Source organism: Sphaeramia orbicularis, chromosome 19 (genome assembly GCF_902148855.1).
Source record: "Sphaeramia orbicularis chromosome 19, fSphaOr1.1, whole genome shotgun sequence".
NCBI classification, from domain to species: domain Eukaryota; kingdom Metazoa; phylum Chordata; class Actinopteri; order Kurtiformes; family Apogonidae; genus Sphaeramia; species Sphaeramia orbicularis.
This window is the reverse complement of record NC_043975.1, coordinates 18008742-18036571: the sequence shown is the minus strand read 5'-3', so window position 1 is coordinate 18036571 and position 27830 is coordinate 18008742. Positions and strand designations below refer to the sequence as shown.

Here is a 27830-nt window from a genome sequence, read left to right as displayed (position 1 = left end):
ACTTTGCTTAACTTTTGCCTCTGGATTAAGGTTATTGCATAATCCTCAAGAGCAGAGAAATCTGTTTGTATTCTCGAGGTGGCAAGAACAAGAGCAAAGTTCGTTTTGGTTGGCAGATTTCATATTTCACAAGAAACTCAAGTGCAGAACTCCTGGGAAGTCCTCAGCTTTTCTGCTGGTCTCAGTCAGACTGGAGCCTTTTTGAGTTGTTTACCTGTTCTCTTCACACTGTGCAGCTTTCATCCAGGTACTCCGTTTCCCTCACCATTAAAAAAAAAAGGCTTATATAGGGCAATTCTCCTGTCGGTGCCTCTGACCACGTTGCTAATGAAGATCTGGAGTTTGTCCCTGAGCGCTGACATAGGCAACTCACTGCTCCTAATGTATGCTAATTGTTAATGCTAAATACTGTGTATGTAATTGGATGGGTAAAATGCAGAGACCAAATTTCCCTAATGAAGGGAGTTAAAATTTAAGGTTTTTTAACCACACCCACTTCAAATTTCTGACTAATCATATAATAGTTGTCGAGCATAGTTGTTGGACACCACATGCGCAAAGAGTTCTACCGGGGTGACGTGTCGAGAACAAGCTACGAGAAAAAAATAAAATCATCCTTTTCTTGCAGCTTTGGGAGAGAGAACACATTTTTCTGTTCCTGTATGTAATAACCTTTAGTCTTAAACGGTCATCTGTGCAACATTCAACACAAATGCAACCAAAACAGAAACAAGAAAAAGCCACGTCTCTATAACACAGAGGACATAAACATACCCCTTGCTTGTAATTCTCTAGTAGCTGCTCCAACTCCGCGGCCTCTCTGGGCGGCTGAGTGGAGGGCAGAGGCACCCTCCTCTCATCTCGTATCGGTGTCTTCTCCACTTGTCGCCAGTGTTGTTCAATCACCTCCTCCACTCTCTGCTGCCGCTCCAGAGAGATGGGACTCCCTGAATCGGGCTCTGAGTGTCCAGCTTCCTCTGTGCTCCCTCCTTCTTTAACAGGAGTGTTCTCCCCCGTTGACCCAGTCACTGACTCGTACCTCTTCCGCCTCTCCTCCCTCCTCCGATTGCGTTCCAGATCTCCCATGTCCACCTGCAGGCTCTCGGCCTCCTGCGCCCGTTGCTGAGCCAGAGCCTGGGCGATAGGTCTAAACTCCGCCCAGTCAAAAGTCTTTGAGCGGCCCTCTCGCCTTCGCTCACGTGCCCGGCTCTTTATCACGGTCTGAGTGGATTCTCTGTCCGCAGATGAGGCCTCAGAGGAGGGAGAGTCCTGAGTGACATCTGGCCTCACCAGACCCTCCAGAGCAGAGAAGGTGCCGTGATCCTCAGTTGAGCTGAAAAGCAGAGAGAAAGTTTCTGATTTGGTTCAATGTGCTCACTGTCCATGTCCTGAATAAAACCCGATATGATGTTTTCGAAACCAACAAATAATGAGTACAGATAGGTAAAATATTAGTATAGTAATAAATATACATCCTAAAATAATGTACTTTCCAGAGACATTAAAGTATATTTTTTTTCTTTCCTCCATTTCATTATAAACAGTGATAGAAAGAAGAGCCTTCTACTAGATGTATGATGTTATTAACAGAGCAATATTTGGACCTTCAGGGCTCATCAGAGAGACAGCATAAAGCAAATAAGACCAGAATGACTCTATTGGGAGAAAATTCTGCATTTCCAGAGAGAAGCTGCTGTTTTTTTTACATAACATCACAGCATTGGCTTCAATTTCAAGCCACAGTTCTGCTCTTTTCCCGTTTGTCATCATATCTTTGTTGTTGGAAGGAGGAGAAGGATTCATGTTCTTAGTGCAAATATACACAGGAAATACAGGTACGAAACTATCTCAGGCATGGTGTGTGCACAGTAGTGTGATAACAGCACTCAGGTTCTAAACTATCAGGGAATACACTGCATCAGCAGAGTGTCTGAGAAACACTTTCACTGCAGGAAATGGGTTTACCTCTGTTCAGTCATTTGAAGGAACAGATGTCAGACGGATATAATGGATCATCTCTAAATCTAATAAAGGTTGTGTGAGCGACCTACAAAAAGTCAACTGATAATTTCAGCGAACTAGTTAACACGGAGCTGTTATTCATTATGGCTGATGGATGTGTTGAGGACACTGTGCCAACCTTGCGACATCAGGAGCAGTAGACGGTCTGACGTTCTTCATGACCGCCTGGATCCAGTTCCTGCGTATGCCTGCTGTCATGGCTGACAGAGTGTGCAATCCCTCCTGGGTCTAAACAGGGAAAGGCGCCATAAAACATACGCTGAGAAGCCAGAAATATTTGAAGAAACACACTTAAATGACCATCTTGTCTCTTATGAGAAGGCGGACATTCACTAATTCAGTCTTACATGGATCTGGAAACCATAGTTGCGTTGAGCCTGGTATTCAGTTACGTTGTAACAGGTAGAAAGGTCAATCTCCCCATCCAAGTCAGAGGCCTGATGATACACAACAATGATTATAAAACAATTTTCCACAAGAAAAACACATGCAAAGTCTGTACATTTCTTAAATAATCTCACCTCTTCTGCAATCGAGTCCTTGTAGTATCGCAGGCTGTGATCTGTCAGCACAAACCAGTATTTCTTCCACTAAAAAAGCAAAAGCAGAGACTTGACTCTTACAGAGAAGTGAAGAAGTGGTCCAGTCGGTAGCTAGAACCTACTCCACGATGCTGCTGTGGGTGCCTTTCAGCATATCATGTACTCATGTATTTTAAAGCCTCCAGGTTCACGGTCGTCTTTTAAGTCTTCTCGATTGAAGAAATAACATCAAAGTGGCCACAGCTCTGTAAAGGCCATAGAGCTCTACAGACGTTCAGGACTGCTTCACGTGGACACTTCAGATGCTGTTTGAACTAGCTTTTTGATGACTTCATTACTCCTTTTCAGACTGACACCGTCTACCTTTATTTTTGCACTTCTTTGGTCTATTAAATGAGTTTTAGCAGTAGAGAAAAAATACTTGTGCCAATGGATCTGCTTAGCATAGTTTTTCAGATTGGTCTTTTCTTTTATGACATAATTTATGACATCTCCTGGTCTTGGACTGTTTGCTTGTTTTAGATATTTGCCCATTTAAATGCTTATTGTTTGAGTTGTGTTCTATTTTTTGAATTTGTTTTATTGAGCTTTTAGCTAACCTTCATCTGGTTATGTGGGTGTATTCATGTGTATATTGCTACAAGCATGTAGTATTACTATGGCAACACAGACAGAATAAAGCCAGGAGGGTTTTAATATTTACAAAGATGACTGATCTGACTATACTATATAGACCACTGGCCCAACTATCTGTATCTCTGATTTCTCTGTCTGGTAGAACTTATCAAGCTTTTTTATTAGTGATGGAAAAGCATGAAAAATGTAAATACTAAAAAAAAAAAAAAAAAAAAAAAATTCAGAGGATTAACATTGTTCCGCTGCAGAACTGTACTACAACACAAGTCTGCTACAATGATCGGCCAATGCACATTTTCTCAAAATCTGGAATAACTGCGAAATGATTAATTGGTCTATATCTAAACTGTGTTAACCTTTTTGTTATTGCTGTTTATTTATTTGTTAATAACTTCATTAAAAAACTACACTGTGATGCAGCCACCTCCCTCTCTACTGTGTTTTATACACCACAATCAAGTTTTCAGTACATATCTGACTTTTACTCAGTTTATTTATGGTTACTTGTCAATCTTTTTGATTACTAATGATCAAAATGACCCCCCAAAAAACATGCAGTCCCTTATAATTGCCCCTTTTATATGGAATATGTTTAAGTACCTGTCCTTGTTCATCTAGCTTCACCATCCATCCTTTCTTGAAGTTCAATAAATCAGGCTGAAAAAAACAAAAACAAATACCTGTCATCATCAACTGAATCAGACTACAAAACACTACATGCAATATGACTCCAGGAGTGATTAAAACAAGTACTGTACACATTTTATTTTATTTTCCACAGAGCATCACCACTTACCTATGGCTACAAAGACAGCAGAAGTTATAACTTCTCCAAATAAAGTGAAAGGAAATGTTTCTTTAAACATCTTTTCTCAACACTCGTAGTGTATCAAAATATCAAACACACATGCCCAGTCAGTCAGCGGAAGGTAGAAGTTGACCCTACCAACGAATTGGAGACAAAATGCTGTAAGAAACATTACTGGTGGCCAGGGGCAACTTCTGCCAGTTTTGTTGTCATCTGTGCTTTACTAGTGCTCGATAATGATTCCACACAGTGGGGGAAAAAACACTCACACACACGTGAACGGTGACCTCAGGAAGCAGTGGAAGGTTGTGATATACTCTGACACACAAACACCTGTCTCACTCGTCCAACATACACACATGTAAAAGCCATGATAAACAGAACGAGTGCACTGAACACACACAGGGAACAGGAGGAGACGTTTAACCTGGACAGCAGAGGGAGAGGAGGGGGCTGCACTGCCCCCTGCAGCACCGAAGTTTGGTCTACAACATCCACACCACAGCCAAGAAACATTAAGAGAAAGGCAGTTTACTCCACAGTGGAAATCACTCACGTTGTTTGCATCCACACATTGTAAAAGGAAATAACTGATAGTGCTGCCAATACAGGCCTTTGTTAATGTTGTTTGGATGATGCAGTGAAGTAGAGAAGGACCATGGGAGTTGTTTTCACCACTGAATGAAATTATGCTAACTGATAAGGGGACACGATCCCGGACGAGCCCCCGTTTCATCAAATACATCATGTCATTCAGTAAACATTGACACTAATATTGGGATAAAAACACCACTAACAAGCAAACAAATGAAGCAGACGTTAATATGAATAAACAGTTTAAAACATTTGACATTATGCAAGTATACAAAATTTATAGCACTGGCCTCCTTTATGGATATTTTCATGCACATATCTACATATGTTGGTTAATGTTTTAAGAGGTGCCAGTCACTGTTTGTGGTGCAACTGAATGGTACTGGGCTACATAGATGTGTGTCTGGTTTTATATCTCAGAGAAAGAAAACATACTTTGTAATTTTCGAAACACTAATGTTGTCAGTACACTCTGCAAGACCAACATCCTTGTACAACAGTAGTAACATTGATTCACCCAGGAAAAAACAAAAAAGTAATAACAGAGAAGACGTAATAGATTTTGACTGTGAGACCAAAGAATGTTATTAGTCGTTACCAAAATAAATTACATCTCAGACTTCTAACTGGAATGGTACTTGGTCTGAGACGGATGACAGGAGAAAGGTTGACAAAAGCCCAGTGTTTCCGTTATGGACAAGAACTAAATCAACTCCACACAGAGGTCAAAGGTCAGAGGAGGAGGGTTTAGATATTTCTTAACCGTGGATTTCCAAAGTTCCCTGCATAAACACACTAAAAATAGCTTTAAAGTCTTGCTTCCAGCTGAGCTCTCCAAGTATTTAGGGGGGACATTTCTAACTGTTTAATTCAGTTACCTAACTGATCCTGGCCTCTGAGCCCCAACAACAACCCAATGGCCTCTGAGCACAGGGATGAAGACTGGGCTCTGGTACTGACCCTGGATCTACAGTTCACCAGAACAGAGGAGGCCTTGTCTGGGAAAACCAGACAAACTCAGGCACACTCTATAAACCATGACGTTTCATTTTTAACCATTAGGTAAAGTCAGAACAATTAACATATTTGAGCCCAACTATGAATATCAAGTGAGAAAAAGCTTAAAATAAAATCAAAAATGAACTCTGACATTACATCTCTGATACAAATGACTTCCAACAGTGGTAGCCAATCCTCGGCTTCCTCCATATTATGACTGTTGTATTACAAGTTCAACTTGCCCACAGCAGCGAATACACATTTTACCAGTCATTAAACATGCAAAACAAAATCTGCTAGTTGGGACAAGATCAGCACGGTCATGATGAGACACATGACTGTGCATCAACAAATTATCACCACGTGTTATAGCTGTTTGCTTGATGCGTTCCCACGTGTTCTTTTTTTTCTTCTTTTATTTATTTTCTGTTTTCCTCAATTACTTGCAGTTGTAGCAAGAACATACCAAAATTAATCTTAAACAAAACTCAACTTTTTTGTTCATTCCATGAGAAAAAAGGATCAGAGAAGAACATATTATTTTACCTGCACATTATTCAATACATGAAAAAATAAACAGATAAAGTTTTGTCAATTCCAGTCACTCAACATCTGATACTTGAGGATAAAATGTCAAACTGCAGAAGTAAGTTACATGTCAGCTTCCTGCAACTTAAAGAGTCAAGATTTCCCTCAACTTTGTTTTTATTCACAAAGGTCTTAAATAACCCTTTAAATCAGTATCTTGATATTTTCATAGTTTGACTTCTATACTGAAACACAAATATGATGCAAGTTTTCAGCACGTACTGACACTTATAACTAATGTTCCTCCTGTAGTTCTTAATCTCAGAACAAAAAATAAAATGCTTCTATATTTTCTGGTCATACTTTTTGCCCAGTACATCATTAGTAATAAAAACATCTGTTGATTTTCTCTGGCATCCACTTCATATTTCAGAAAATAACAAACATATTAAGAAACAATAGATTTATGAATGTATATACTGCCACTCATTTCAAAACAGTGGGTAAAATATGGTGAGATACATACAGTACTGGGCTTAAGTCTTACATCACCCTTAATGTTTTAGCAAAATTATCATATTTATACATTTCCTCAGTCACTACATCAAGACATATACAACTAATATACATAATAACAGCATTAAAAACAAAAGTTACAGAGAAAATATCAATATTCTAGAAGCTGTATGATATATATGCTCTGCACAGAGATGAGGAAAAACAACAGTCAAAGTCTAAAGAAAAACTTTGGGATGTTCTGAAGGAAGCTCGGTTCAATACACTACAATATTATTTAGGAAAAACTCCACGAGTCAATTCAAGAGAACATGAGATGTACTCAATTTAAACAGAGGTCATACTAACTACTGACAATACCTGTAGAAGCCATTTACATCTGATATTTTTTGTGTGTTTCAATACTGCGCACATATTTCCTGCATTTTCTAGTTTTTGTTTCTTAACAAGGAGACTGAGAAATCAACATGTAAACACATTAAAACCCTGAAGAAGAAGAAAAAGCTGACGGAGACTTTTCCACAGTACTTTAGAGGCAACAGGTGGCGTCAACTAATAGTTTAATTTCTGTTATAGAAACCAAACAGCAACAAGATGCCACAATTCATGATGAATCACACCAGTTGACAGGAATGGTCTGTTTTGTTTTTCCTCTATGCAACATTTATGTACTTGATAATTATATGAAAACAATGCTTTAGTGACAGAAGGCACTGAGAACTGAACTGGCTGAGTGACTATGTTTGAACAAAGAGAGCAGCCTCTCACCGTCATGACTGACTCGGTGGTCCTTCGATCCAGAGACTTGGCTCTCCTCAGAGGAGGCAGAGTGGAGGGGAAGTCCAAACCCTGACCCGCATCATGTCTCTGATCCTAAAGTACAAACACACTTTAGGTTAGTTTCATAGTCATTTGATGTCAAATAACAAAACAAATTAAAGCTTCAAATGCCTTTTTGATGTTTGACATCCACCAGATGATGGGAACATTAATGATTCACGTCGGACTTAGGTCTGTTTGGCTGGGAACTAATGTACTGATGAGAAACGGCATGACAGTTGTGCCTTCTTTGTCAAACCCACATATATTCTGAGTGTGAATCAGCAGAGACTAGAACTGAACCAAAGAGAGTGAAAACAAAACAATGAGCTAATGGCGTCATGGTAACCTCAGCAGCTCTACATCTCTGTGTGAGAGTGAGTAATGTTAATGTGTGTGAGCAGTACGGCGCATATGAGCGTTGGCATCTTTATCTGTATGTGCTCTGACTGTGTGATCGGAGTGCGGGGTCTTGGTTTTGTGAGAGGGCTAGGGTGGGAAAGGGAAGCGTAATCACCAGGGGAATCCCACCACAGAGTGGAAACTGGAAATGAATACAGCACACGCCGCTGACCTTTGACCCCCAACCAAAACAAAGGCAGGACAGAGAGAAGGAGAGAGGGCGAGGGTGAAGGGAAAAGACTGAGTAGAGGGGGGAGGGGATGGCAGGTTGAGTTCACATCTGTTCCAAAACACTGTTTACAAGTTTTTTTTCACCCAATCTATTGTAAGCAGCTGCATAATGTTGGCACCGTCAGCCTGAACACACACAGTGCACTTTTACCTCTCTGTGGAAGCGTCTGTGTTCACTTCGGCCTTGTCTGACTCCACTCCTCCCAGATTCTTCCACCTCCATTTTCTCCGGATTCTCTAGTTCCAAGGCTTCCAGCTTCTCAATCACACCGGAGCGACTGCAAAGTGACACACACAGAGAGGTTCGCTAAAAATACAAACTCCTTATCACTCAGCCTTAATTCTTTATATGCCACACTATAGTCTCTATGTACCTCGTAAGTGTTTCTGCAAAATAAAGAGTTAATTGTGTTGCTTTTAGCTTCCATTATCAAGAACCATTTCCCAGTTCATGTGAGTATGTGGGAAATTTAAAGTGGTTTCAGTGGACAATGTTACATTAGAGAGTTTTAGTGGGTAAAAATTATGGAGTGATCTGTGAATAGTCCAGGTGCTGAAATAAAACATCGTCTCCACTGACATGTTTTTGACAGATAGATTGATTGATTTACTTCGAATATGAATGTCAAAAATGAAGAAAAATTTTTAAAAAACCCAAACAAAACATTTAAACATAAGATATACATTACATATTTGAAAAGGAGAAGAAGTATATATGTTAAAAGTACAGTATATACTACACATACAAATACATCATATGACTGAACATGACTTTCCTTGAGCAGGTTATTTTTCATAATATAACTAGTACTAAAAAAATAAATTCTTAACTTGCTAGTTGAAATGATAATACAAAGCACCTTTTCTTACATATAACAGACATCTTGTCATTTTACACGTCTACTTGGCATTTAATAGGCATTTCTATAATTTTTTTTTTCTTTCTTTGTTTCTTTCTAGAATTTTTTTTTACAAGAAGCAGCAGACATATTGAACACATATGGTGAAATGATACATTTTATTAAAAATCTTTGCTGCTTCACTGTTCTTTCAAACAGATAAAACATTAGTTGGGCCAATGTTATTCTTTCCTCAACCTAAGTGCATATTATATTTGTGTTTTTACTGTGGACTGTTTCTGATAATTTTCTATTTTTTCCAATAAAATACACTTTTTCCAAAGACTGGACCAGCTAAAAAAAAAAAAATCCTAATGGGAACCCTAGACTAATAATAAAAATGTATCTGCTTTCATTTCATTGTAATGTTTAAATGCTTAAGTTTGTGTGAGTACTATTTAAAACTACTTTAATTCTGATTACTGCCACCGCCACCAGCTCCCTTCCCAGGATATAAAGCTTTAATAAAAACTAGTGACTGTCATATAATCCTGATACTCCACAGAGCGCCTCCCTGTTTGGCTGCTGACAGACTTTCAGCTGAAGACTCGGTTACACTGCAGAGTACAGATAATATTGGGTTCAAAAACAGTTCAGCAAACTACGTTAACAATCAGTAGACGAGCTGAGAGCACTGAAGCAGCAAACAGACACAACATACACTATTTCCATTTCAGCAAGTTCTGTAATTAGTCTCCACTGGGCTTATTCGTGGAGGTTTTGCAGGCTTTCTTCTCTGTATAGTATTTTTAAAGGCCATGACCTGAATTTCCAAAATGCCTTGAGATAATCATGCACTGTGATTGGTGCTATATAAATAAAACTGAATGAAGTTAGACAAGAGAGCATCACAGTTACCTCAGGGCACAACTCATGATCTTAAGCATCCGTGATCAGAGACATCACTAATTAAATGTTAGCTGTGGCTTCAGTGGGATAAGGTTACAATCTAATTTTGGGTAAATGAAGCAAGAGGAGCTACTACTAACAGAGTTTCTCCTTTTCTTGGCTTTTATAAATATACTTACATTGAAAGATTTGGAGTAAAGTTTTATTGGAAATCGTTGCAGTTGTGTACTCAAATGCTTGAACTTCAAATGATTTTTCAGCTAAATTACACACGCAGACCATTTATCAGAAGGCGTTCCTTCAGAAGGTCTTTCACATAAACTGAGCATTAGATAAACAGCCTAAAAAAGACTCTAGTGTCCATCTGTAACCTTCCTCAAACTGTGACACAGTACACCGCACACTGTGACACATCCCCACACAGGCCTTTTGTTCGAGGACAGAGGAATCTGCATCGCGGGGAGGAAGCGGCTGAGAGCCAGTGGGAAATATTATATGACTCTTTAGCCTAAATGCTGCCCTTATTTGGGGACTGTTGAGCAAAAATTGCTCTCCTTAAAAGGGAATGGAGGAGAAGGGAGTAGGACAAGGACAGTCTGGGACCGAAAGCAGACTGTGTGAAGGGTTCTGACTGAAGCCGGGTCCCACACAGGACGGTGTGGAACCGTCCTGGTGTAAAAGACGGACCCACAGGTACATAGTATTTTAACTCAAGGGGATAAATATCTTACACACTGGAGTAAAATGAGTAAAATTCACTCCCTGATAGTTATTTAACAGATTTTTTTTTTGTGCACATAGCATCAGCAAAGGCCATGATAGCAGTGAGTGGCTCTAGTATCTGGAAGTTGAAGCCAACACTGATCTGTTATAAATGCTGGTTACAGGGTTCGTATACATTTTTCAAGGTCAAATTCAAGTATTTTTCAAGCACTTTTAAGGATCATTTTGAAATGTTTCCAGCACAGCACCTTATCGCCGGGGGAACATATATTACATATCTACAGGAATACATATACTCAAGATTATTTTCGTCACTTCTCATCACAATGACGTACACTGTATAAACATCTAAAATTATGTTTCATAATAGCAAAAAGTTTAGAGATTAAAGGAGAACACAAAGTTTTATCCAAAAAAAAAAAAAAAAGGGGAGAAGGCACTTGGCATTCTTCAGGCACAATCGAGCCAAAGATTAAGATAAAAATGTACCTGGAGTCGACCTGAGAGCACCTGCTATGTATCTTTTGTGACATTAAGTTTTATTTTTCAAAATGTATCACCTTTCTGTTAGTAGCTTTGGCTTGGCATCTATCCGAGCAGAGTTAATATTAAAAATAAATAAATAAATCACATCACAGAGTTATAATTACAAGCACTTAAACTAAAATTCTAACACTTTTTTTGACCTGAAAACATAACACTCAAATTCAAGCATTTTCAAGGATTTCAAGCACCCGTACGAACCCTGTGGTTATATCTGCATATGATCTGGTCTTTCACACTGATAATAACACTGCCAAGACCACAACGAACGAGATTATTAAGAAAGAGAAAAAATATTATGTAGGCAATAGTATCAAAAATGTGTGAACCATTCCCAATTCTATTTGTTCGTGATGAGAAGCATGCTTAACCCTCTGCTGCTGTAATCCTTCGTCTGACAGCAGTTAATCGTTGCTGTGTTAACAGAAACGCCATTGGTAAAATGTCTGTCAAGACTTGCTCTTAAAAGTGACTCAGGCGCTCATTAAGGCGTGACACTGTCATGCTTAATTTTCCATTAGATTTAGGTAATGAGGTGTATGTCATGCCTATAACAACAAGCTGCAGTGCACTAGTAGTCGGTTTATGGGGCAGTATGTGGGCACTCCTCTTTTCCTCTCCTCCTCTTCCTCTCAGGCTTGGCAGGGATGGAGCAGGAAGTTGCCTGTGGGAGGAAAGAGATGACCTCCCCTCACAGCAAACCCCCACCACCTCACCCACTCGGTTTGCTAGAAATGTCGCCTTCTCTAGTGTGTGTTTTTTGTGTGTGAGACCTGTGACCTCATGAAGAGCACCGGGGGCTGAGAGGCAGATTACTGAATGGAAAATACAGAGGCTGTGTGTTTATACAGTCTGTGCTTACACTGAGTATGGGTACTGATAAAAAAAAAAAAAGAACAAAAACTGGCAGGGAGAGGTGATTATTAAGAACCAGAAACACACAAACACAAGTATGATGTCTTCGTCCATCTTCATCTTCTATTCAAATATATCAAAACCTTTCTTAGTATGTGCGTCACAAGATAGTGTGAGCGCTGGTGTACATGCCTTTAAAAGGATAAGCGAGGCTCAAGTATTTCCAGATCTCAGTGTGTGCGAGTTCACATTCCAAGAAAAGCAGTCAACTAACCTGGTTCATCACGCTAAATCACCAGCTGATTAAATCCGTCACCTGTCACCCTATCAGGCTAAGTCACTTCCTCTAAATGCTGAGGGTGTCAGAGCATACTTCCTGCTTCATTCAAGTATACAGGTTGTTTTCACATAGAATTCAGAAACTGTATATAATAAGCCTGGGTAAAATAAAAAAAACAGCAATATGTTCCAGTGATGCATACTTTAAAGGTTCAGTGTGTGAAATCTGTGATGGGAGCCAGCTGTTTGTTGATAATAACCGACTACATTTATGTGCTTAAACTCCAATTGAAGCTGATGTTGCATACTATTACTACTGTAGAGTTGAAAAGAGGCGTTTAAGAGGTGCTGAAGAACTTGTGAAGTTTTTGTAGACACACAAATCCAACTACTCTGTACAGAAAACGGTGGACAGGCTGTTATTATGCATATAAGGAATGGACACAATTGTTAGCCTGGTAACGGAGTTCGGTAAAGTCAACAAACGATGAGCTCCATGTGCAAAACAGACTCCAACAGTTTTCATATGAGCACACAAGCATGCACAGATGTTATGTATTGAAATTTTAATAACAATAAAATATGTATTTTGTTATTTTGCTGTGTTTGAGACGTTTCTGGGCGTAAATATTTTAGCAGTATGCCTGTGCCTCTAGCTAATAACACTACTACATGTGTTAGCAGAGCTGTATAAAAAGTAGCATATATTGTCATATTGTAAACTGTTCTGACCCAGACCTCTTTGCCAAGCAGGAGGCAGCATGTGCTTCAACTGCATTCAGAACCTTTCCTTACATTTGTACAAAAGTATGACCATATATATTTGTGGTTTAAATCATATCTCCTGTGAAATAAACTGCTCACTTTGCCCTAGTTCACTGAGTGGAGAGGAGTTCTAATGATGTTTGCAAACATAAAAAAAATTTGCTTCAGCTGTATCCGGACAAATGCTGCTCTTGATGGCATTAAGCTCTTTGGAATTGAAATGGGGAACCAAAGAACAACAACTGGAACTTTAATAGATAAAAGTTGAATGAAAACAACCCTTAAGATGAGATATGATAAGACTGAAAAAATAAATATTAGTGCACAGACACGGTTCTAGTGGGATGCAGCTATGGATGGACAGACACTGACCTCCTCTCGGGGCTGAGGACGGCCTCCCTCTCCTGCCTGTCAGGGCTCCTGAAGCGGCTCCTCTTCTCAGCCTTCCTGGCCTCGGCCTCCTGCCGCCTGGACCTCTGTGTGTCATGATGGCTGTGCGAGTAGCTTCCCCTCTGGTTTGCTGGATGGCTGTCGGTGCTGGTCACCGTGCTGCCGCTGGCGTCGGAGTCAAGCGAGCTGACGGAGCCGCTGATGTGGGAGCCGTTGGAGAGCAAGGAGCTGCCGGAGGGGAACGGGTCGCTAGGAGCTGGGGAGAGGCAGCGCGGGACGCCGCCCAGGCTGGAGCAGGAGCCCGTCGGGGAGAGCAGGTCGCTGGGGGGCTGGGGGGCAGAACCGTGCAGCACCAGGCTGCCCCGGTCCACCTCATCACCATTAACTGAGCCTATGTCAGACCCCTGGCCCACAGACGCACAGTCACCTAGAGCAAATTCAGCAGAACAGTTTAAAAATTATAAAAAGGTATTGTTAGGTTTGCCCATTATTACATGTTCTATAGATAAGCTGCAGTCCAGTAGTCTTTTTTGATAAGGAAGATTCCTAAATGAGTGAAATGCAAGTATGTTGAACTTTGTTTTAACAGTAAAAGGCCTGACCAGGGATGGGGTTGCAAAATAGCCTTGGCTAGAAACTCATATGCATGACATCTGTTTTATATTTTATATGAAATCACTTCTAACGTATTTGACCCTGTTCAATAAACACCTAAATAAATAAAATAAAATCTAAGTGGTAGACTTAATCGGCACTGATCTAATTCTCTGAATTAGGGCTTAGAGGGAAAAGCATATATCACTGCTCTGACTACACAGGTCTGCTGGCACCAGTATATGAGAGACAACAACATGAAGCACTAATCTCAGTTTTACAATTTAGGTTTAAATTAAACTGAAATTAACTATATTAATCCAATATACTGCCAGCTATAATCTAAATGCTGAGGAGAGACACTTCAGTGCTTCCTTTCACATTTTCTTTAACATGGGATCATCACTTATGCCAAGAAATGAGATAATTCTTCAGGAATAAGTCTTCAGAAAAAGAAACAGGATGATATTTTCCATAACCACAGTGGAACGGCCATAGAGACGTCGGTCCTCCTTACCTGCAGGGGGCACTGGTGATCCCGGAGGCAGGTCAGCAGCAGACCAGACTGCAGCCCCCTCCGCCTCTCTCTGGTTCAGCTCCTCCTGCCATATGATAGAACTGGAGTCTGGAACCTTCTCAGCCTCTGGGATCCCAGAGCCGGTCACTGCTACCTTGGCTGGACCAGGTTCCTGGAGACCAACAGACGAAGAAGTCAGAAATACTGGAATAATAACAGAACCGAGGACAAAAACAGGAGAGTTGGTGAAATGTGGAGGATAAGTACAAAGGGTTACCTGTGAGGTTGCGGGCTCCACTTTGCGTTTCTTCTTCTGGTTCTGTTTATTAGTGCGTGGGTATATCACCAGCTGCTCACTCCACCTAACAGACAGTCGGACATGAGCATTTCAGACGCGCACACATGCCATCTAAATGTCGACACACACAGGCAGATGACTAGAACTGAAATGATTACTTGAGAAATGCATATAACATAATTACTGAAATCACTGATAAAAGTTTTCTGCATGCAGGATTTGTTTCATTCTAATAACTACAGATGGGTTATAAATGATGTAGCCTACTTAACATTTCAGAGTATTATAAACTCTTCTGATATGACAAAAATTTGTAATTTTGCAAAAAATATCATGATTATCTGTTGAAGCCTGAATAGTTGATCCAGAGAGAAGGTCTGCTGTGATTGGTTGTTACCTTGTTAGCAACCACAACTAATGCTACCACTGTAACTTATGAGTTGTTACTTGCAACCAAACTGGTCATATGTGACTAATGTAAATATGAAAAGAAAGTATTGCACTTTTTAATTCACTGCATTTATCTGACAAATTCAGTTTTTCAAATTAGGATTTTGATGCAAATGTATGTAAAGCTTCTGAAATACTCTGTAATGTTACTGTAGATTAAAATGCATATAGAAATAGAGCTGAAAGGCTTGGTTAACTGATGAGGAATTAGTTATGAATAGAATACATAATGGTTTTTCATGCATATGAAGTAGGTAGATAGTCATTTTTCATTTAAAATACTAAACTTTCATGGCTCCACCAGTTTAAATGAGCAAATTTGCTGTTTTCCCTTTGGGTATCTTGACCTTTTATCGTCAGAAGTGATGGTGGCACTGTGACGGTGATGATATAAGGACCTACTGAAGCCGTTCATGCTTCCAATAAAGGGCTGTAATGTTACAACAGGATTTTGATTCTTACCGAGTCTACCCATCAAAACTCTTTATGAGGTGTATTCTCGTGCATAAGCTCCATTACATGTTGGCTAAAAGCACTCAGAAGAAAAACATGTCATGATACTGTATGCATGGACTTGTTCCAACCTTCCATCTATTTGTTTTTGTCTCCTACAAATGTCCCAAACTCTTCCAAGAGGACAGGCTTGGATTATAATGTGTAGCTACGCTGAAACTTGAACTTCAGCTTGAACTCAGGAGAACTGTGTTGCTCCTCAGTGTTATGTGCGACTCCACCCACTGCATGATTTTGGAAAGTGTTAAAAAGTCATCAGCCGACTGGGGAGGGTGTGGATGTGTGTGACGGGGACAACGTCTACACAGAGAATTGCAAAACATTTTTACAGAACCACATGAGGGTCTGAAAGGTTTATGTTGGTTTTTTTTTGTTTGTTTGTTTTTTGCACTGCTTTACCCACAAAACCTCATGTTCACGTAGGCTATACTTAAACATTCTCACCACTTTACCTTTCCACAAGGCAAGCGCTTAATGGCTAAATGGGTAAAATACTCAGTTATTATAATAATAGGCGACTCCATACCCATTGATGATCTCTTTATTCTCCCCTCTGATGAAGTACTCTTGGTCGGGAGTGATGATGCACAGCGAGTTCTTCTGTCCCGTCTTGGGCTCGGCATCGATGACGTCTGTACAGAGGTTCATGTTCACGGTGCCCTGAGGCAGCGTGCTTGGCTGAAGGAGAGAAAAACATGACACGTTACTTAAGAAATAAACAGAAACTGGAACAAATGCAGCAAATAAATGGCAACCGAGTGCAAACTATTAGCAGTGGAAAATTTCAAAGAGATGCTTGAGTCACTGCTTTCCGTCTATGTTAATGCGCTGGTTCGTTTCCATATTGGACGGGTGACTGCGCGACTAAACACTGATATCATTGGGCTCACATTTCAAATAGTTCAGAACTCAAACAGAAGATATGAAGGAAAACATGGCTCAGGGCTGCACAATGTTTCATGAGTCTGCTTCAATTCTTCGTCTGCTTTTGTTTTGGGGGGTTTTTTCTCTCGAAGCAGACCTCACTGAACGTGTACTGTATGGACACCGGGTTGTTATCACCGGGTTGGCATGGCAACGAAGCGAATCCTTTCAGCCCTGGCGGAGTGAAAAGAACAGATGACAGCAGTGGGATAGTGCACTAAAGCCGCTTTGTGTGTTTGAACTTCTGTGATCAGTGAAGACCAGAGAGCTGCTTTGTATACTTTTTAGACATCCTGACATTGTAAATTCCTATTAAAAAAAAGACATCTATTCAAGCACCAATGTAAAGTCTCCTCTGCAGTCCTGTGAACTTCATAACTTATTGTCTTGTTAACATCAGAGTCAAGAAATCTGCTCGACTTCCTGTCAAAGCTTCTCTGAGTCTGCTTCTCTCTTATCAAGCTCTGCTGCTGCCACAGATGTGAAACAGGTGCTGTGTCTCCTTCCAGCTCCTTTTAAGGCCACTGAACGCAGATCCAGCTTTATTAAGATCTGTCTGTAAAACCCCGGGGGCTGCCAAATATGGCAATTACGCCGCGTCGCACTTTAGAACTCAAGACTCTACAGAAGAATTTGCTCTATTAGTGAGAAAAGGATCAAGATGGAGAGTAAGTAGCAGTGGCTGACATCAGTGTGGAGGCTAAGGAGAAGCCTGGTGTGTGGTAAAAGTCCAGGAAGACTTGGAGCGTTGTACTTTGTGCAGTAAAAGTTGAGACTTTTTACTGCTGCTGCAAAGGACCTATGACACACATAACACAAAGGAGCAGCTCTTTTTGTTATTATGGATGACTATACTTTAACTCTGCAATAATTTACTTCAAATATGCAAAAAAAAAAAAAAAAAAAAAATACCCAACGTTCAGTTTCTCCATTGCAATAATTGTGATTGGGACAACATATTTCCAGCAAATCCCCAATAATAGAGGGTTCTTTGTCAGAATACAAAGAACTGGTTCACGACTGAGGCTCAGCCCCAAACCAACTCTTAACCCTTAACAACCTAGAATTATTTTATGTGGCGGTATCCAAATAATTTTCTCTCTGTATCAAAACTTTCACCATTTATTCTTTTATCCTCTGCAATGTTTGGTGAAAAGCAAATGTTTTCCTATATTTTATTTGCTGACCATGTAGATGTTCATAAAAGCTCAGAGTAAATTCAAAGATTGTTGTATCAAAACAGAGAAAACCAAAGAAAAGCTGACTTTCTTAACAAAATATATCATTAACTGAACCACTGTCATTTATCAAACTACATGACTTTTACTGGTGAATCAATGTTTCAGAAGATGATACTGTTTCCACATTCACTACAGACCCTCTGAATGTCCAAATGGGTCATATCTGACGACAATGAAAAGTTGAGAAACTGTATTTTAGCCATTTATTTACATGTACTGATAGGTTTAGTGCATCAAAAGTTATTAAACATTTAAAAATCAGTAGACATTTTTAGCTGCTAGTGATGCTTTCAGTCTTTGAGGGTTAAACAGCTATAAAGCACAAGAACTACCTTAATTTTGCTTTTGTTGTTTTTGTTTTTTTTTCCCTGAATACACACCAGCTGAAAAAGAAACCCATGCTCCTATTTGTAGACCACTACTAGCCTTTGATGACCTAAAATCATATTTCTCCTTTCAGCTGTAGCTCATATTTCTACATGTGTCACCAGTTAATTACACAAATGGTATCCATGGTAAAAAATGTTCAGAGTGCAAAACTCTGCAAAGGCACCCAAGTACCCCACAATAAAGTGATGATTCCTCAAATTTATGCAAATTCACTTTAGATTTCAATCTGCAATCTTCAAGACATAAGTCGAGATACCTCACATAAAATCAGGAAAGTCTGTAAATAAACTCTTGAAACACAGCAATTTTGGATAAATTTACCTCAATTTTTGTGATACTGAATTTCAACATTACAAATTAAATGAGTTTTGACCAACACACTATTTATTTTTCCATTTCACTCCACATTAGTGAATGGGACTTTTTCCAGTCTTTAACCTTTGACCTACAGCGGCAAAACATTTATTTATCTTCAGTCACTGTCATCAGGAATACACACATTTAACAAATCGGGACAATTTATACAAAATTGTTGTTACTAGACTGCAAACAAAACGTAATCCTGGTAAAAACAACTTAGATTGACAAAAGTAATAATCAGTAGAGCCTTCAATTTCCTGGGGATTCTGCCCAAATGATCAATAAAGTTCTATCTAATCTAATCAGTATTTTTCTACTGCTTCACGTCTTCTTACTGTTTTGTGTTCGTTTCAATGCCCAGGTTTGGTAAACAGAAATCCTACTTTAAACATTCAATCCGCAAATGTTAAAACAATAAGAGGCAGGAAGGAGTGAGGAAAAGTTGCTGTATTTGCATTATGGGTAACGTAGGATTTAGCCCATTCTGTGCTTGATTTGTAATAGAATTAGATTTGAGATAAGCTAGCCTTGGCTTTGTTTCAACTCCACACTACTGTAACTCTCTCTCCATCCATGTTGTGTAAGTGCAAACATGAAAACGCAGCCAGTTCTGCCTGAAGGTGAGATTTGTGCGCTATTAGCTGCTGTTAGGTGGAGCCTGGGTTTCTAAGGCCCTGTTGATCCTGACCCTGTGAGCATAAAAGCTACTTGTTGCTTGGAAACTGCCCACTGCCACTGGCACCAAAACAAAGGTGATGTTTTTGCCAAGGCTACCATTGAAAGCCAAATGAATTGTCAGGGGTTTGATTTCTACACAACTGGTCCAATTCCATATCCTCCGATTGTGTCTGCCTTCCATGGGGAGGACTATTTTTATCTTAGCTCTGGGATATTATTAAAACTAACAACTTTCTCACAGACTCCTCTTCAGACTTAAGGTTCTCTGACTGACATGACACAAGAGGCTGTAAAGCACTAAACTAAATAGAGACAATACAAGCCACGGGGGACTAACAACTAAAGAAGGGAAGTATCTACAAGGTAATTACTACATACTAAAACCTTTATTTTTTATTACAGCCCATGCCCAATAGTAAACTTTCCAAAAACTATAAAAAAAAAAAAAAAAAAAAAATACAGCAAGTGAACCAGCTTTAAATGGAGCCAAAGGCATGTCCCGTCAGACTGCCACAGTGAGCTCTTGGGGGGTGGGACTGCTGTTTTATAAGCTACATATGCTTGAACATAGTACCCTCAATCCAAACTGGATCTGCTCAGACTCTAACCTTACCAGTGGTAGCCTGTTGGAAGGAAATACTGCCAGAAAAATCATAAAATTAATCGCCAAACACATGGATAATTTTTTAAATGATGTTGTGCTGAACATAGCGTGTTTGACAGAATGAACATAGCTACTCTATCACCTCCTACTGATTCACTGACAGACATTTTGGAGTATTTTAGTCTCCATAATAGTTTTTTTTGGAACAAGTGACTATTTTAGTTATTGTATTTGGGCACGAGAACAGTGTTGGGGATAACGGACGGGTCAAAGTTCCTATGCTAATGCTAACTTACTGAAAACACTGACCATGCCACCAAGAAACACTGCTATTGTCAAACACCAAGTAATTTTACCTATGTGATAATGATCAATACAATTACCAGTAGGTCAACTTCATGTAACGCATTTACACATTAATTAGGCACGCTAACAGACTGCACAACTACATAATGAAGCTAATTTTAGCAAATGTAGCTAAGTTAGGCTCACTAGCCAGGTAACATGATTAAGCATCTGTAATTTTCATGAAACCTTCATGCATCAAAATCTTATTTGTGTAGGTTCTTCTTGTACATTTGTGCATTAGGCCACAGATATATTTGTTTCGAAGAATGCATGCGTGTGTGCACGATGGACTTAATATCCTGTCTCTATTTAGGTCGTCTCTTCTTACACGGCTTGACACTACACATAGAAAAGATGTAATATGCACATAAACAGTGGGGGCAGTACAGTGGACGAATGGAGGATTATTTATTACTATTTAAAACTAGTATGATGGCAAGCTGCAGCTGTATTGCCAATACTTAATTTTGGGGCTATCATTCTTTTTTTAGCAACATGAAAACATCACCGAATGTGATCATATTTGATACGTTTGGATAAAATGCAAGATGTGGGAGTGGGGATTTAACACGGGTTTCTATGGAGACTGATGTACTTCTGATGCCACCTTTCTAAGGATCTGCAGGTTCGGGCACGTTTTTTCCATTTTTCAGCCCCTAAGAATGACCACTTGTGCAGGCCAGAAGCTGCTCTGGAGTAAAGTGTTCCCCTCCTTCAGTCTGTTCTCATGGTCATTGACCCTTTGACCTTAAAGCTTTCAGGGTGGTCTCTCTTTTTCCATTACTCTCAAAGAATCCCTCTCTATTACTTCCTGCCTCACCGTCTCTGCAGTTTTCCTCTCAATTTGATTAGCCTTCTACATAACAGTGATGTTCTCACTCGACTATTCCGCTAACTATCAGATGCATTAGCGCTGCCAGCATCAGCAGATCTGGGTGCTTGCTGTGGCTGGCCGTGTGTGGAATGTCTGGGTCTGGGGCATATCTGACGTTTCCTCTGTGGTTTTCAGGGGTTTGAGCTCCCTTTCTCTGGCTCTCTGTGGTCCCGGGACTGCGAGCTCACTGCAGTTCACCAAATAAGGGCATTTAGACAGGAGCGCATCTTTCCCCCTGCTCGTGGTGAAAATAGTTGAGCTTTAAGAGGCCGCTGTTTCAGATAGCACCCTGCTGTCTATTGGGGGAAAGTAGCAGACGATGTCATCACTCCCTGGATCCAGTTCACAAAGACGAATCAGATATTTTAAGCATCAGTGTGTGAAAATGAACCGTCTTTTGATGTTTTAGACTTCATCTTTTTAACAATTATTTGCTTTGGAAAGACTAAACAGAGAGGAAAGGATAAATGTCATCTCACTGAAAAAACACAAATGATGACTGAACAAACTGAACTTAACTGATCAGTTACTGAAAAACAAGTAAAAGAAGACGATCAACCCTATCAGAGACCAGTCACACAGACATCTATAAACTGGTCTGGATTTTTTTTGGCCAGTTCTGACAATGCCACAAAAACCAAATGTTTCACCGATCTTGTTTGAGAGCTGCTGCCATTAAATATAAACTCAGACAAAACATTTCAATGAGTTGCGAAAAATTGTACTGTGTCTAAAGGTTGTATTTCTCCAATTAATTACTGTTCATGCCCAAAAAAATGATGTATTTTAGGGGAAAACACCAGAAGGAGGCTGACATCATTAGTGTCAGGAGCATTTTGATTTTCAGCAGCTTGGTACTAGCTCACAAAGGCACAAGGAAATGAAAGGAAAATAAGATGAAGTTTAGAAGTCTCTAACCCTACCACCACCAATCATGAAAATAACTGGAAAAAAGTGAATTCTACAGGACATAGCAAGACAAAATTAGGCCAATTGAACCATTACCAAGCTTTTCTAAGTGATGAAATTTCTCTAATTGGCAAATACTCAAACTCAAAACAACAAAAACTGAGAAATAGAAGAAAATATGCTCAAGTACAACTTTAAAGATGCCACTAATCAAGTTAAATTATATCCATATCTGCCTGGAATCCTAATATTCAAGTGAGAAATGAAGAATGAAGAAAGAATATAGAAATGAAGAAACTGAACACAAAGGGTATTTTTGGGATGAAACTGAGGTTCTCACGGTGTTCATAGATGCCATAGCACTGACTAATCCACTACTGTAATTACTTAAAGACTACGGACAGATCAGTATGGTGTGGAATAATGACCAGAAAAGTGTTTAATAGTGAAGTCAACCTTCACAAAATATTCTCTTCAGTTTTGTTTTACCCCATTACATTTACAAATTGCTTACTTATTTCTATTTTACTCCCAGCTGTTCCTTGTTTACCTGATAAATATGCATATTTTGTATTTTAACGACTGAAATTAGGTCTTTGTGACATGATGCGCATAAAAAATTATGAACATTGTGCTCCTCAGTAGATATTGTTTATTTAGTGTCATAAATTGCACTTTTTACCGCATTTTGTTTTAACATTTCGGGGATGCATGATCTTCAACAGAGAATTAGGCAGGAAATTAACACAAAGGAAACATAAACATGAGTGAAAGTGACATTGAAATGGCTATGAAGACTCAAAATAAAGTAAATACAGCTTGATTATTTGGAACCAATTTTTCACTCAATTTACCGAAGAGCTACTACATTCCGGTAATGCTTCTATTTAAACTGCTGTATAAAGTATATGTTTTTTGGTTATATTGCCCATCCCTGAGAGCAAAATTCTTTTTTTTTTTTTGCATTGTCTTTTATATTTTCTTTAATAACACATTTTATTTCTTCTACTGGGTTATATGGAAATGTGGCCTTCACCTCAGTATGTCAGAGCTTAAAGTCTGAATTAATGTTTCTGTTAGAGTTTTTGTAAATTATGGCCAAAAATGAATCCGCAGAAATCACTGATCTTGAGCTTTGATAACAACAATCTAATCAGTTGATCGCTGAGTGGATGACATTCACCAAATGCAGTGGCCAATGTTTATGTCAAGTTCTTTGATTAGAATGTGTTCTAACTGCCTGCTAGCAGCACGACATGCTGCTGGTTGGTGACCAAACAACATGAAAACCAAACAAACAAACACAAATGGAACCTTGTGTATCGACATTAGCCATGAGCCAAACAGTTACTTCGAACATCTGTATCAACCCAGAATATCAGGATTAATTAATCCCTCTGGGGGTTCCTCACATACTGCACTCACAATAACAGGTCAGACATAGTGAGATTTAGAGACATAATTTAAAAAAAAAGAAAAATTACTGCACTTTTGGAGTCTAATAACATCTTAAATAAGGTAGATAGTTGTGTGCTACTATCGGGTCAGCATAAGATAAGCAGCCACTACACTATTTAATGAACATGATACTGGAAGTATACAAGAAGTGCTGTGGTATGACTTAACAGGGCTAATCTGTTGATGAACTGCAATAAGGGCAGAGCTAATATGATCAAAAGAGTAATAAGACAAAGAGCGGGTGGGTGTGGTTTCAGAGACTCTCAGTGAGCCACATGAGACAAAGGGATATATGAATATAAACCTCAACCCGGCCTGAAACAAATCATATCTGCCCTCCACTGGAGGCTCGAGCCGCTGGGTAAACAATGATGAGCTCGATGAGATCAAGACCATTAAGGTGTTGTAATCGTCTGCGGGGCTGTGGAGCTGTGTATCCTAAGGGTCCGCGGCACAAAGCAGCCATTTCCCTGACCCAGTTTTCCTGCCTTCTGGAGCACATGAAAAGACCAGAGGACAATGAGGCAAACAGTTTTGGAATCACGGTTACAATGAGAGGAAAACACAACTGCACACCAGCCTGGGTGTCACTGGAAACACATTACACAGTGGAAACGTGCACACGCATTCACGCAAACGCAGAGTGTTTCCTCCCATTGTCATCACAGGCAACACAAAGAGATTCACCAAATGGGACTTCAAACGTCTGGCGTCCACACAGAGGAATAGTTAGTGAATTACAGAGTGGGCTCTTCTCTTTACTCCACACTGTCCTCTTCACTCAGAGACACACCTGCAGACGGACTCTATCAATAACATATAAGTTACACTTTTTGGATCGTTCAGACCTTTAAAACTGAATAAATCTGTGCTTCAACCCAAACCGGTATCCATATGTTTCTAGCAGGCTGGTTGTTAATGTATGGCCCCCCTAGTGTTTACACACAAGCAGTCTAATCTCCAGTCTGATCTGTCAGTGTGGGTTTGGTCACCCGTGTCACATTCCGCTGGCGACACATTACCACCACAAACACAGGCTTACACTGGGAACCCAGAGGTAACTTTTTGTCAGAGTTAAGTTCACTTGTTTTGCACATAGCAGGTTTAAAATTATGTAGCAGAGCACACACAAATCATCCTGCAATCCTCCCTAACCCTTAAACCCCTGGAACTCTTTTTTTGTACCAACTTCCAAATAATGTGTCTCTATATTTAACCTTTCTAGAGTGATTTATTGCTATTTATCATCCTCTGAATTTTCAGTAAAAATCAGGTACTTTCTTGTTTGTAAGTAAGCAAATATCAAAACAGAGAAAACTGATGAAAAAGGGACTTGATCAGTAAAACATCAAAAACAAGCATCTACAACTGTGAGTTGTCAAACTACAAGGGTTTTATTGGTGAACCAATGCTACAGAAGATGACAGCGTTTCCATGTTCGTGAGAAACTGCATTTTGTTATTTAAATGTATTGATAAGATTAGTGGTTAAATGGTTTTTGAACATTTTAGATGCTTTTTGTCGCTGGCAGCTGTTTAGGGAAATGTTACTTCTATCCCATTTTAGCAACTGTAACTTGGCACAGGAGGCCTTTTAAGCTTTCAGAACCAGTGAAAATACTTAGTGTGTTTTCCATATGGTCTGACAGCATATCTGCAGTACTGTGAAGTGTATGTATATACTAGAGCGACCCTCTTTGAGCTTACATTTTTTTAGATGTTCATTTACATACTGGCAGCAGGTACGGAAAAACATTTCACTGTGAATCATACTATGAATAACTGCACATGTGACCAAAAAGATCTTATATTATCTGATGTGCAAAGTTAAGACGGAGTGTTCCATTTTTATATTTTTTTGAAGCTTAAACCCAGACAGGAATCACACACGCAAAACTGCAGTAAATCAATTCAATCATTACAATGACCAATGTGTGTGACACATGCATCGCTCCTGTTATGTTAAAAAATATTCTGTTCCCTCTTTGAATTAATAATGCAACAACCAGTGGGAAAACTATTTCATTAAGCTCAGACCACATGTTTTTTGTTGTCAGTACCAACACCACACATCATAAAGTATCAGCCAGCTGCTTGTGTTGAGCTCACTGTATATCAGGGGGGAGACAAAAAGAACCAGATCTGATGTGTCAAGCAACACTACAAATATTGATAAATTGTAATATGAATGTGCACATCTGCACACCAGAAAACACCAAAAGAACAACGCAACCAACGCAAGGAAGCTGCGTCATTTAGATCTGAGCTGGGTTTAAACAGCCATAACGCCATCAGGGGACGATGAACTTAAATACCTCACTTACATCACTGACAGGTTCATCAAGGAATAGATACACACTGTGATCTCCCAACATGTTACATAACTAACATTTGTAAAAGCGCACACACAGAATGGAAGTTTCAGTATTTACCATCCTGTGAAGAGAAACCTGTTTGGAGCATGTGATTACTTACCGATTCGTCCAGTGCAAAGCGTAGACAGCCGTGTTCGTACAGTACAAAAAACCTCCGCTGCCATTTCTGTCCGAAAAAAAAAAATACACACACTATCAGCCTAGCCACAGCAGATGAATTTATTGCAATTATTTAAGAAGGTTTCATTAGGGATCTGAAGCAGTGACTGATTTTAGGACCACTATGCTGACCAGAAATACAGTTGTGGAAAAAAATAGACCATCAAAAGTCATCAAAAACAATGGTTATGCGATCAAGTACTAACTCCTGTGTGTATCATCATGTGAATAAAACAGACAGATAAGAAAACATGGAAAGTCTAAAAGCACTGTTTTTGTCAGTGCAATGCCATAGCTACTGATGTAAGAACTTAAGTGATTTTGGTTATTATCAAGAAAACCATGGAATATAACTAAATATCAGCTCTAAAATTAAACTCTTATGAGCTATCTTTGTTGTTATCAGTATATTTGTCCAAAAAATGTACCTTTAGTTGCACCAGACATTAAAATGAACAAGAAATTGAAGAAAACAAGGGTGGTCTAATAATTTTTTCCACAACTAGATCCTGACACTTATTATATTCTTTAATCTTACCTCATTGCAGTGTTTCAGTTCTATTCTGTTTTTATTTTTATGTAGGTATTTTAGTGCTTTTAACATATATCATATTTATTTGTTTTTAGCTGAATGATGTCCAATGTGCTATGTTGAAAAAGAAGATTCCCATTTTAACTTGACCATTCATTCAAACCTGCAACTGAATGAGGCCTAGGCTAAATCATTCAGTAAAAAATTGTTTTACAGTTGACAGAGAAACATCAATCTTCTTGCTAAATCATGTTACATGTCAGCTAATCCAGACACATCTGTTTTACTTGTAAGATATTAAAGAATTAAGAAATTTATGTGGAGAGACAATTCACCAACCTAATCTACAATTTATCATGTTTTTTTAACCACTTGTACACTTAAAACCTGTATTGCCACAATATTTTTAGGATCCATAGAGACTTTTGGAGATGCTGCTGACCTAGATTTGTCTGAAATGTGGGACTACAACTCAGATTTTATAAACAATGCTGCCTAATTGGGTGATATCACTGGCTGCTGGATCATAAATCAATGTCACCTCTGCATTGACCCTGTCAAAAAAGAAATAGTACACAGGAAAGAAGCATTTCTTAACCAATATTCATTTTTGCATTTCAAAGTTTATGATCTATAAGAAAACATCTTTACATCTCAGGTTACATCTGACTTTTTTAAAAATCCCGAACAGATCATAAACTCTTTAATGTAAAGATGAAATTTTAACATGGAGACCTGTAAATATGGCCAGGCAGTTAGTGCTCTGTGCAAAGAACAGCTGTATCTCAGTTATTTTTATATTATGACATGTTCAGAGACAGACTGAAAACAACAAACTGTCTCAGAAGTTAAGAGGCTTCACATGACACCTTCACAAATATGGCAACATCCCTCTATAATCTTGCTTAAACCCATAAGGTCAGGTCTAATATTAGTTCGAAAAAAAATCTACTTTCATTGAACTCAATCAATGTTTTAATATTTTAACTCTTTGAATGCCAGGTTTCTGTCATAATGCCACCATATTTTCGGATAAAAAACAAAACAAAACAGAAAATATGAATTATTTTCAATATACTATAAGTAATATATTTTTCATAGGATTATTACAGCCTGTTACATGTCAATGATAAACAGCAACACTGACTTCTATGCATTATTATTTTCATGCAGCGTCAAATAGGACACCCATACCACTGAACACAAT

General features: G+C 39.1%; 1 protein-coding gene across 2 annotated transcripts in view; it reads right to left on the bottom strand.

Annotated features, from left to right (window-relative positions):
* Nucleotides 1-27830, bottom strand: part of LOC115439233 (myosin phosphatase Rho interacting protein) — a 56702-nt gene that overhangs the window by 20654 nt on the left and 8218 nt on the right. For both annotated transcript variants that reach the window (XM_030163036.1, XM_030163038.1), the window contains exons 3-14: nucleotides 26033-26098; nucleotides 16299-16450; nucleotides 14789-14873; nucleotides 14512-14683; nucleotides 13383-13827; nucleotides 8249-8375; nucleotides 7414-7518; nucleotides 3801-3857; nucleotides 2544-2612; nucleotides 2370-2459; nucleotides 2141-2250; nucleotides 775-1333 (exon numbers count right to left, since the gene is read on the bottom strand). In XM_030163036.1, the coding sequence (XP_030018896.1) occupies nucleotides 775-1333; nucleotides 2141-2250; nucleotides 2370-2459; nucleotides 2544-2612; nucleotides 3801-3857; nucleotides 7414-7518; nucleotides 8249-8375; nucleotides 13383-13827; nucleotides 14512-14683; nucleotides 14789-14873; nucleotides 16299-16450; nucleotides 26033-26098 (2037 nt within the window). The remainder of the gene's footprint in view (nucleotides 1-774; nucleotides 1334-2140; nucleotides 2251-2369; nucleotides 2460-2543; nucleotides 2613-3800; nucleotides 3858-7413; nucleotides 7519-8248; nucleotides 8376-13382; nucleotides 13828-14511; nucleotides 14684-14788; nucleotides 14874-16298; nucleotides 16451-26032; nucleotides 26099-27830) is intronic.